The 12,884-nt window shown below is 43.3% G+C and overlaps 1 protein-coding gene across 1 annotated transcript; it reads right to left on the bottom strand.

The window, feature by feature from the left end:
• Positions 1-861: 861 nt before the first annotated feature.
• Positions 862-1,601, bottom strand: LOC119326250 (germin-like protein 1-1). The gene is made up of 2 exons (XM_037599935.1): positions 1,481-1,601; positions 862-1,391 (listed from the first exon to the last, which is right to left on the bottom strand). The coding sequence occupies exons 1-2, from the start codon at positions 1,599-1,601 to the stop codon at positions 862-864; spliced, it is 651 nt and encodes a 216-aa protein (XP_037455832.1).
• Between the last annotated feature and the right edge of the window lie 11,283 nt (positions 1,602-12,884).

The raw sequence follows: 12,884 nt of genomic DNA, 5'->3' as shown, positions 1-12,884 counted from the left end.
TCCCCCATCCCCACATGTGTGGCATTTAAAAGTACTAGGAGCTGGTCGTTGGGTGGCTGGCGCGTGGGCCCGGGATGGACATCAAGCGAAGCGGACGTGCGATGCTTCTGTCTCCTATCCACGAGGACGCAAATCAAAAGTCAAATTTGGGCTGGAAATGAGACCGCGCGGACATGAAACGTGAAATGAGTCGCCACGTTGGGCCGTGGTTTCTATCCACGCGGTCAAAAACTGACATGCGGATGAAATGCATTGGAGTTGCCCATAGAGTAGACTTTTGTTGTTGTTTAGTCTCACGAAGAACAAATCTTGGGAAATCTACCTAGTTATAGATTTGTTGACAAGGTAACAAATGTAATCATGGAATCTTTGATGTCTCAGGGGTAAGATTTGGCTAATGTTGTTGTAGATGCTGTTACGCTTTGGACATGCAGGGGCTTATATATATGCGCACACGCATGCTCTATCCCTACGAGTATCTTTGAGAGACTGAGCCGGCATAAAAAATACTGAAATAAATTTTAAAAAATGCGAACACCGGGACTTAACTTGGTGGGCTGAGAATACCACTGCCCTTCTAACCATACAACCACAGGTTGGTTCACCCATGTCATGGAATGTTTGAAATGTAATATAGTATACACATAAAGAAATCAGTGACACACTACTAATAAAATGTAACATATAATACGTGAAACAGAAACAATTTTGTATTATTTCAGAGACAAACAAATGCAACAACATACACATGAACAAATCAACTACATGCTACAGCTCGCTTGAGTACCATTTATTTAGTAATGATACAGAGGAATTTTTGCTGAGAAACTGTGATACAAAGTTGGCGAGAGCGAACCCACCCTACATGAACTTGGCCTTGATAGCGTCCACTTGGCTGTTGTCGATCCGGAAGGCCTTGGCCAGCACATCGCTAGGCACCGGCGGTGCGGCAGCGAAGAGCGTGGTGGCGATGACTTGTGTGCCTTGGAGCTGGCTGTTGAAGCCGGCGATGATGGAGGCGGGGCCACGTCCCCTGTTCTGCTGGAAGTGCACGAGGCCACGCGGGAAAACGAACACGTCTCCGACGGTGACAGTCTTAGTGAAGAGCTTGTTGGCGGTGGTGATGAAGCCCACCTCCAGGATTCCTTGGGTGACGAAGATGATCTCGGTGGCGCGCGGGTGGGTGTGCGGCGGGTTCTGGCCTCCGGGCGCGTAGTCGATGCGCGCCATGGACACACCGAGCGTGTTCACCCCAGGAAAGGACTGTACATTCGCCGCCGTGACGTTTGACCCTGCCGGGTTGTTGGTGTTGCCGGCATTCTTGAGACCGGCAAAGAAGAAGTCATCTGCAGTGATGGCCGCCTTGCATGGGAACCCGTTCAGCTTGATCGCTGCCGCCATTCATTTTGAGGAAAACACTGCATCAGCAAGAACCGGCACGAAAGATGCAAGGACGAGCTTGAGAAAGATGATGACTCACGGGATGCCAAGTCGGCGACGCAGACGTCCTGGAGCATGTCGGCGTCCCCGGCCAGGGAGGAGGCAGCTAGCGAGAGGAGGACGGTGCAGGTGGCAACCGCGGAAAACTGAAGCATCACCATGATCGATTGGCCAATGCTTGCTTGCTATCAGCTTGGTGGTGTAGTTGTGAGAGTGCTTCTTGGGTGTGGAAATTAGCAACGGTAGAGCTGGTACTTATAGGCAGTGTGGTTTGTGTATGGACTATGAAACTATGGATAGCATCGCCGCCTCAAGGTCGTAGGCTTGGGAATGGGGAGGGAAACACGCAAGAGCCTGCGCATCTGATTCCATTAATTTGGAGCCAATGGGGATATATTACTGGCAGGCTAGTTCCTGCTGCACATGCGTTCTTGAAGGACCATGATCCATCCATTCGGTGGTATATCCCGTTGGAGACAACAGACCCGAGTTGCACATGATAGTTTGTATCGTACTTAGACCAAGTTGAGCTTATTTTTCGGGCCGGGGTGGCAAGCTGTTCATTTGGATCAGAGAGGAGTCATCATTTGGTCAATTACTCCAAGAAACGATCCTGATTTTACTTCTGACTTTTGCTGCTTACGAGTCACGAGGCTGAGCTGGGATAGCTCTCGTACAGAGAAGAATAGAACCCATGGTGGAATTGTCTGACCTAGTCCTCCTGCATGTTATGACGGAGATCTCTTGTCAAGAAAAAAAGATTAAGAACATCTACAGCTGAATTTAACAAATCCCGCACATTAAATCATTCGTGGACGTGTCCGACCACTGTCCGGGCATGTTTGTTTTGACCCCCTATTTGTTCGTGCATGGAGCCACGGTGCTCATTTTCTCTTTGTATGCCCGGTCACTTGCATGTGATTAGAGAAAATGAAGAGAGAAAGAAAAGAAAGAATAAAAAAGAGAAAATATGGTCCAAGGTGTGCCGCAACCTACGTGGCGGACTAACCTGGCGCGTCCGCGTGCCCTCATGTCCTCTCCATATTTGATCTCAATATGAGGGTTTGCAGACAAACTAGACGTGTAGGGATGATATAAAGGGTCTAGCTAGGTTATATTTTCCCTTCTTCGGTCACTGACTGGGTGCGCCCACAGATGTTTGAGGAGGATTTGAGGGGATCGACTGTAGTTGCTCTAAGGCCACGTTCTAGTGTTGTGGAATCAATCAAGTTGATATCCTTAAAGATCGAGTTGGCAACGACCGTTTGGTTACCGGAAATCATGAGTTCATGGCGACTCCCGGTAAAATTCACAGACCAGTTAAAAAGCCAAGCTACTTATGCTGACCAATCAGATGCAAACCCTGGCAGCTACAGAGCAAATCAATAGCTGGCCGGCTATCTCTATCACTGAAAATAAGTGCTTGCTCGTGGACAAGGAAGGAGACACTCTCTTCCCTTGTCCGAAACGCTCATCGTCGTCTACGAGTTGTCGTGTTCCGGTCGTAGCCAGTCTCGGCAGCCGGAAACTTGGCATTCTTATTTAGGTCCGGTGATTTGAAACATTATCTCCCCGAGCAGGCATGCGGGCTGATGCTCCTTTTAGGTCAGTTACACTTGGAAGCTAGCAAAGGTAGGCCAACGCGCTGGCTTGCTTTGCCATGGTACCATGCTAAAACACCCTTAATTAACAAGTACTCCTAATGCTACTTACCGTATGTTTGTTTTGGGAACGAAGTGGAATGAAATGTAATGATTCCATTCCATCAGAATGGGTCGATTCTGTTCCTGTGTTTGGTTTAGAACAATAGGTGGAATGGAATGGTTATGTTCCAGTGTTTGGTTGAAGAGATGAAATAGAATGATTTGGTTCTTCACCTCTTGAGATAATTTTCAACAACCATGATTGACCATCAACATATAACCCTCTCTTTATGTAAAATTTGTACTCAAAACAACTTTTCTGAAAATAGACAACAAAACTTATCCCCAATTTCAACAGAGCACACAGATGTAGCTCAATCAAGCTAAGTAATATATTTTCTCTATTTTCATCAACAAAGAACAAAATTGATGCTAGATCTGCTGCTGCTGCTTCAAAATTGACACCACAGATGCTATTACTGGCACTACTAAAATGTATCATCATCAGTACCGTGTAAGCTTAGATTGCTTGCCTGATTCGTAGCCTTTAGCAGTAGTGGCAGATGAACTCTAGATTAGAAGTAGTCACAGAAGCCGAAGTTGAATCGATCAAACAGTTCGTGAGCTGCTCTCATGGTCTGGTGAGTGGGTTGGGGAGCGGGGCTCCACCCCCTTGTCAGAGTTGTAGGGGAGCAGGTCGCCACCATGCCCGACGCATTCCCCCGACGTCCAGATCTTCGACTGTGCGGTCTCCTTCGCTGGTTGCTCCACGTGGTTCCTGCCATGGGCGTCGTCTTCTGGCGGCGGATCTGGGAGCGCTCAGATCTAATCAGGGATGGAGGCTGCTGACTGGGGAGTGGCCGGTGGCCCTGCTGGACAGAGGTGGTGATGCAACTGGTGGCCAGGCTCCGCAGGTGCGGTGTGGCAGGGGCGCCATGAGCATATGGCCAGGGCGTGGAAGCGCGAGGTGAAGCGGTGGTGATTGGAGCACCAGCGACACTGAGGTGCTGTGGGTGGTCGAGTTCAGATGCACATGATGATGGATGAAGGTTCGTCGATGGCGGCGCTTTTCTGTGTCATATCCTTCCTGAAGGCATCGCCGTGGAGAAGCTCAATATCGCAATCTGCTACCTCCGGGGGAAACCCTAGCCCTCTTGGGGGCGTCATTCTTGGAGGTTGCATTTCGACTCGAGGGACCAGTGGAAGGCGACTTTGGTGGAGCGATGCTTCATCTTATGCAATGATGGCGGCGGATCTCGGCAGCGTGGCGCAGTGGAGAATCGGTGTCCGGTGTGCGGAGATGGACTCGCGCAGGAGGAGGACGCTGTCTGGCGTCATGGTGGCGTCGATGGCAGAGAGGCCTAGTAAGTCGATACATCAGGTCTCTCTGAGGATGGATCGATGGAAGATGGAGGTGATGGCCCTTGCAGCGTGCGGTGCTCACTGGGAGTGTGACGTACCGGTATGTGACCCAGTCTAGGCAGTGGCTTGGATGGGGCATCCGGCTTTAGATGTTAGGTTTTGGTGTGATGTCTGTTTGGTATTAGGCTCAGACATTCGACACCCCTTCTTCAAGGGTTAGGAGTAGCAACAGGCATTGCCAAGATGGTGGCTTCAGACTCTTTGATCTATTACCTTGTAAGGTCTTTGGGAATAATTAAGAATATGGCCAAGGACATGTTTGGTGGGGGCAGATTCAAATTACGCAACCTATCTATTAGAAATTGCACGCATGCAAAAGAAAAAGACACAAAGGGTCACGAGTTGATTTTTTTGGAAAGGCCTTCTAGCTTTATATATGTCTGTGCTTCCAATGGCGGTCGAAGACTTGGGCTACCATTTGATTCCCTTGAGTGGGATCTTTGTAAAGTCGGTGACCTTGCTGATGTTGGTCTTGTGCTTTGATCTGCTCCTCGTATACATGGTAATGTCCTGTTGTGATGTCCACATAAGGGTTGTGAGTGTGTACACATATCAATGCAAGATGCTTCGGCTTGCAGCAGGGACTTCTTCATGGAAAGTGGGGGCGGCAGTACAAGATGAGTCAAGTTTTGTGATGCCTTTGAGCACAAGGTCTCGAACTCCGGAGAGAAAAATCTTGGTTTGGCCTGCTTTTTCTTTTACCTGTCAATGGTAGTGGTTCACATCATCTTCCCGTTGGAGGCATTATCTAGAGTTTACTCGGACTCCCTCTTCGTGGTGAATACCCATGATCTAGCCCCAATGGGTGGATCTAGAGACATCGACACTTGCAACATCGTTCGTGGAGGAATGGTTGTCAAAGCACTTTTCCCATAGCCGCTCTACCATCGACGGTGGTTGATGTTGATAGTTGTTGATCCATTCTTGAATTCGCTTCGGTAGGATATTTGAAGGGCGCATGTTTTTCTATTTATTTTGCTTGTGTGTGTGTGTGGGGGGGGGGGGAGTGTGCATCCTATCCATGCAGAAGATAGGTGTGTACTCATTTTTATATATTCTCTTGAGGTGACATTATGAGTCAATAAAATGTGCCTTCATATTTCTTTAAACAACACTAGGTTAGTTTTATCTGCAATACTACAGAAGCACCAGATTGAGAGAAATAGTTTTCTCAAAATATTATCTCAAGTTAATAGACATAAAATTTTCTAAGTGGAATGAAATACATGTCATGTAGAGACAGGCAAGTGGGTGATCAAGCGGTTCTTCTCTCTTGCCGACGTCACTAGCTACCGTTACGGGCCGCCTCTAGTGGTCTTGTGGACCTTGGAGGTGCGATGGACCCTAGTCCCCCTCTGGTTCGAGGGTTACCATCGGATCCGAGCAAGGGCCGGCAGTGCCTTTGCTTCGAAATGAGATCATTCCTGCTCTGTCTCACTCTAGCGCCAGCGGATGGCATGTGAAGTTTTGTCTCACGACTAGGGTGTTTGGATTCACTGGGTTGTTCTGGAGTAGTCAACATCCATGCGTTGATTCGAGCGACAACAATGGTGCTCGTGGTGGAAGCTTTGCCATTTGCATTTAGGGCGGTGGTCGCTCTAGTGATTGCTTTCGGTTCTTGGAATGATATTCTTCCTCCTCGGTGGTTGAGGGTGGTGGATCTTGGGGTTGTGGTGCTCGAGATGTTTCTCGGGGGCCATAGGTTGTCTATGACTCCGGCAATTGCTTTGGCCCTGGATGTTGATCTGATAGTATTAATGACTTCTGGTCCGCACTGAGAAATGTAGTCTGGCTCTAGCAGGAATGGTGTGCCTTCTACTCGTTCGGTTGGTTGAAGACTAATGGCTCTATAGTGGCTGACTTGTAATTTTATCTTTTGTAGGGGTGTTTTATATCATTCTAGAGGTCATTATATTGAGTTGAGTGCTTTGTTGCACAAAAGAAACATTTACAGAAATACGACCATACAACCACAACCCCAACAAATCCAGCAGCGAAGTTCACATATACTCCCTTCGTCCTAAACTATAAGATGCATCAATTTTCTTGAAATTTAAACATATATATGTTTGACCAAGATTATAAAATAAAATATTAACATATGTAATACAAAAAAATGAAAATACTTTTCATGATAGATCTAATGATATAGATTTGCTATTATAGTATGATCTCATTACAATTGAAAGAAGAAGAAAATTAGTATGATGTTTGATGTAATTTTATCTTTTCTAGTTTTTTATGTCTTGTTATCTTTTCATTGTACTGGCTAATGTTTTTCGGGTTAATTTTACATAAGACGTCCTTTTTGTCATATTTTCTCAAAAATGCAACCTTTCTATTTATCCCACCATGAGGAGCCCACTCATCGGTGTTATTCACATTTTTTGTGTGCTTTACCTATGTTTTTTCCATCCACCTCGTAGCCATGTGGAGGCCACACCATCGCGGGCGACCTCTATCCCGGCCACCGTATGCTCTGGCGTCCCGCATTCTGGTCAATTTCCAATGGCCAAGCCTATGAGCTGGTGTGGCGGCAGTACTCGACACCAGCAGGGGAAGCGCAATGGGGGGCGCCTTCTATCCTTTAGCTGCCAGGGGTTCAGGTGGGGAGGGAAACAAGCAAGAACTACTTGCTACACAAGCATCCGGTTTCATTAATTTGGAGCCAATAGGTAAATGCTAGTTGTTTTATGCACTGGAATGGTTAGCCGGTACCTACAGGTCATGCCTCTTAAAATATTTATTGCACAATAAACAAAGCCGAATACGAAATGTTATTCGGTTTGGAACTTTTGCCATATGTGCTAAACATATTGAGGCTTTTGGTGATTCGTTATGAGTAGTGCAACAAATATCCGAGGGTTGTCAATGTTTTGACGAATCATTTATAGTTTATCTTGGGGAATGTCTAGATGCAAAATTTACCTTGGGTTGCTTTAAAATTGTTCATATATCTAGACATGACAATTTGAGAGAGTTGGCACAGCAAGTGTCCGGCAACTATGTTAACCATGGTGTATTGTATTTCTAGTAATAGCCGATGCTAGGTTTTGTCAACATAGGTAAGGCCAAACCGAAGCCCACCGCTTCAGCTACTAATGAAATTTTTATGCAGACGAAGTAAGGATTGAAGGAAGTTCATTCTTAATTATCTGCAAAATCCTAGCGAAAGGGTGAATAATATGGTTCGGAGGATGGTTTTGATCTATGAAATCTTATCACCGGATTGTTATTGAAGTTGGGAAAGTTTCACCCAAACTTGCATCGAAATATTCACACAAGCAATGGCCGATATAAACTTATCGTCCTAAGCATATGCAAAATGGCCGATGAAGTGTTGACATCATCCTTAGAGCAAGCTATGTGCAAGTTATTTTCGGCACACAAGCTTTGCCGAAAAACAGGGGGACATGTGTTGACACCAGATTTTGGGACGGTCAATAACTTATTTAAGATGACCTCAAATGGATAAGTGATCTACATAAAAAGTTTCGTATTGTCGATATGAACATCTTTGAAGTTTGGGCCATCACCATCCGATCTCATCTCAAAGGCTGAAGTTGTGTTCGAAATACTGATATTTTGTATTCAGAACACTATTCTGCACATTACGCCCCCATGACTGCCTCGTATGGAAAAGGGATCTACACGGATTGTCTTCGTCTTGTCGAAACAATCGATTTTGATATAAGAATTGTTCCAATACGAGTTTGTATGCAAAAGTTAAAGCCATCAGAATGCAGCTCTACCAGGAGGCTAAAAGTGGCGCGCCCCACCAGACACATGTCTGATGGGTAGCGCCAGTAATAGCCCGATTTGCGCGAGGTAGTGCGAATAATAGCCTGTTTTGCGCGACTAATTTGACCATCAAGACGACCTCTGATCAAAAAACGTTCAACATGAAAGTTGTTCTTCTTGTCGAAACGGTCAAGATTGCTTTTAGGCTCATTTCCATCCGAGATCGTTGACCATCATAAAAAAGACCCTCAAGGTGCAGCCAGTTTAAACCGAACAGTTTTGGAAAGTTCGGACAAAACCAATCCGAATTTGACTAGGGTTTTGGACGTGAATCCAAGTCTTTTCCTTGCACAGGAAGTCCATCCGCCTCTTATTTATCTAAGGGGTGACGGCCGATTGAAAAACACACAATCGATCAAATCATCTACCACCTTTTACCTTTATCTTTTCTCCTTAACCCTAGTTCTTCTTCTTCCTCGTTCTTCGTCTGTTCTTCTTGTTGCAGGGCGGCGAAACTCGAGGCCCTAGGGACGATCAGGTCGATCCTAGGGCAGCCCATAGCCGCCGCGCGCCCAAACGGGGTCCCTCCCGGGCGTGTGGGGTTTCGGGTCCTGAAAAGCACCCGCAGGATTGCCTGCGTACCGCGCTTCCGGCCGGGTCTCCTTAAATGTGAGCTGCGGTGCATCACCCTCGGCGTTGGAGGTACACGGTGACGTGTTCGTGTGCGAACAACACCTTCTATCCTTTAGCTGCCAGGGGTTCAGGTGTGGAGGGAAACAAGCAAGAGCTACTTGCTACACAAGCATCCGGTTTCATTAATTTGGAGCCAATAGGTAAATGCTAGTTGTTTTATGCACTGGAATAGTTATTTTTTTACTAGAGCCGGTACCTACAGGTCAAGCATCCACAATTGGTCTCCTTTTGGGGATTCATGCCTTTGTTTTGTGTATAAGAGAGATGAATGGGAATACACATGAATACATGTACCTGCGTCATACGATTTCAGCTTTTAAGGAGGAGAGAGAGAGAGAGGAGCCGAGAGAATAGTGCATGCATGCATTCTCTCACCCCATACACTTCACATGCGTTTTATTTTCATCCTCATGTTTTTAATGATTCATATCTTTTGAACAAAATGTTCCTTATTGAAGCTATTTATATATTTCAATTCATGGTGTAAAGACCTTTAAAATGTTTCACTATTTCATAGAAGTGATTTCTATGATTTCAAACGTTTTCACAAACTGAATTATGGAACTCATGAACACATTGAAATATCTTTCATATATTATCAGTTTAATAAATTTCTAATAAACAATTCCGCACTATTTTAACTGATTTGAAAATATCAATTTCAAACATTTGAAAACACAGTTTCGGTCATTTCAAAGAACTGGCTTCGTTCATTCCATAAAACTGATTTCATTCATTTAGAAAAATCATTTCATTCGTTTCAATAACAAATTCAGTCATTTGAAAAATCGCTCTTCAAAAACATATTTCACCCATTTTTAAAAAACAGATTCCATCCATTTCAAAAATTGATTTCACTCATTTCATATAACACATATTGAAAATATTCCACTCATATATTTGAAAAATACATGTTTCATTTATTTGAAATAACAAGTTTAACGGATTTCTCACCGAAGTATGTGTCATGTGTATGAACAAATGATTTCACTCATTTCAAAAAGTTATTTTGGTTTCATTATTTCAAAAAACTATCATCTTAAAAACAATTTCATTCGTTTCAAAACAAGATTTCACTAATTTTATAAATAATTTGAAATAATCAGCTTCACATTGTGTAAGTAACAAGTTTCACATTTTTGAAATAATAAGTTTCACATATTTGACACTGAAATATGTTTCATATGCATGAATACAAATTTCATTCATTTCAAAAAATTGGTTTCACTAAATTGAAAAAATTTATTCCACTTATTTCGGAAAACAGATTTCACTCATTTGAAATCTTGAAATTTAAACATGTTTGAATGTATTCAAGATTGGTCTTGCTCTAAAGGTCTTGGTGCCAGGAGTTCAAATATATATAAAAAATCAAGAACATAATTTTGGGTTGAAAGATTAAATGTTCAAAAATATCAAAAGGAAATTAAATTATATGACTTTGTGCAGGGATAGATCACATGCATTTTGATATTATAGAAGTTAATGTGAGATACAAATTCTCTCTGGTACTCTCTCTTGGTTTCTGACAAAAATTACTGGTAACAAGACAAGCCGAGTTGACATAATGGGAGATACAAATTGAAGCAACATGAATACATAAAAAAATCGCACGCATCTCTAAGCCTTTGTGTGCTGAATGCTTCACCGGTAGCTACCGGTTCCGGTAAAAAGAGCTTTACGCTTTATGCTCTCCTTGTAGGCTTGTACCTGCTACACATGCGTCTTTGATTCAATCCGTGATCCATCCATTCGGTGGCATATCCTATTGAGACAACACACATTAGCTTCGTCGGCCTCGATCAACATGGGCGTTGTGCCAGGAGCAATGCACAATTACACATGTTGATGGTGGCTTATCATGTAGTTGTGCATGCTAAGTTTGTAGCATTACAATTTCTGTTTTTGGGACGGTTCATAGCAGAAGGGAGATTATTTAGTTCACATATTAGATTTTTCTTAAGTCAAACTTTTAAAACTTTAACCAAGTTTGTAGAAAAATCAAGATTTACAATACCAACTCAATGTTGTTAGATTCATCATGAAATATATTTCAATATTGTACTTATTTGATACTATAGGTGTTAATATTTTTTAGTATGATGTTGGTCAAATGTTACAAAATGTTTAAGATAAATCTAATATATATGCATAGTAAAAAAACAGAGTACTGTAACCTTTAAGAGTTTGAATCATTAAGCCTCCCGTGAAACCATCCAGAAGGTTCCACGATAGTGTTAGCATGTTGATAGTATCATATGATTTGTATCTGTCTCTATCTCCCTTCTCCTAGCGTGCAAGTCACGATTTAGTCATGGTTGTATCAAACTCATTGTGTGTGTATCTTGGAATAAGCATCCATTTATTAAAAGACTGTTGCGCTCTCTATAGAGGGTGAGACGCTTCCACCAAAGTTTAGAGGTGCTACATGCATGTACATGTATAACCTGCCTAGTTGCTGGCAAGCTGCCTCAGCGAGCGGTCAGTCTCACTTGCATAACGGAGGAGTCATTTTCCGTGTAATCATCAATCGTACGTACTCTGATTTTTCTATGAAGAATGATTTCGACTTTTGCTGATTGCAAAAGCTGATCTGGGACAGCTCTCTGCACAGAATAGAATAGAACTAGTGGTATTGTGCGAAATAGCCTTCCAAGTGCATGTTTGAGGGAGACCCCTGGTAAAAAAAAGACCCGTTCTAGTACGGTATACATACATCAGATATACCAGAATTCTGTTGTGAAATCGATCAACTTGACAAGTGGATGACGGCTGACTGGTTACCAATATCATGCCGACTCCAAGTAAACTCACAGATCTGGTACAAACCCAAGCGACATGCAACTACAGTTGCCCGCATGTACACGGACGTGCAAAGTTAACTACATTTGTGTGCGACGATGTGGGTGTGCAAATGTAGTTGTGTGTCGCATGGGAAAAGACAAAGTAAAATAATAATAAACATAAATCGATAAAAAAATCCACATGAATATTCGCGTAAAATCAGATGGTGTTGGAGATTATGACATGAGATTTGCTGATTGCCATCTAGACTGAAATTAGCAAATCCGGTATTTCTAACATGGGATTAACTATTTTTTAAATTTGATTTAAGACAAATCTAATATGCGAAGTAAATAAAATAAACAAAGGGATAACCGTTCGAGTTTGAGTCATCATCGGAGCTTATCCGAGATACACATGCAATTAATTTATTACTCCCTCCGTCCGAAAATACTTGCCATCAAAATGGATAAAGAGAGATGTATCTAGAACTAAAATAAGTCTAGATACATCCCCTTTTATCCATTTTGATGACAAGTATTTCCGGACAGAGGGAGTACAACTCTGACACCATTGTGACTTGCACGCTAGGAGAAGGATGATAGAAATAGATAGAAAGCATATAACTATCAACCGGGTAACAAGTCTATCCACGAAAGGGCAGATGCTCCCACCAAAGTTTACTAGTATTTCGTACATGTATATGCATACCATGTCTGATTGGTGGCAAACTGTCTGAGGAGTCATTTTCTACGAAACTATGAAGCGCATCCGTACAGAGTACAGATTACCTTCTGACTTTTGCTGCTTGCGAAGCTGAGCTGGGACAGCTGCCGTACAGAGTAGAATAGAACTAATGTCTAGTGGTATTGTGCGACTTAGTATTCCAAGAGCATGTTCTGATGGAGAACCCTCGTCAACAACAAAAAAACAAGATCCCATATACACACAAAGCATATGTCAAATTTATGCATCGATTGATGCAGAGGCCGGGGGTTTAACCTCCTTTTCTAAAATAAATACACACAAAGCATATGCCAAAATTGTGCTTTGAAATTGATCAACTTGACGAGGGGGTGACGGGCGTCTGGTTGCCAGAAATCACGGCGACTCCAGTCCAGGTAAACTTATGGACCGGTGGAAAACCAAAACCAGATATTG

Source organism: Triticum dicoccoides, chromosome 6B (genome assembly GCF_002162155.2).
Source record: "Triticum dicoccoides isolate Atlit2015 ecotype Zavitan chromosome 6B, WEW_v2.0, whole genome shotgun sequence".
In the NCBI taxonomy this organism is placed as follows: Eukaryota; Viridiplantae; Streptophyta; class Magnoliopsida; order Poales; family Poaceae; genus Triticum; species Triticum dicoccoides.
Note: the sequence above shows the minus strand (reverse complement) of the source record. Positions and strands in the feature narration are given on the sequence as shown.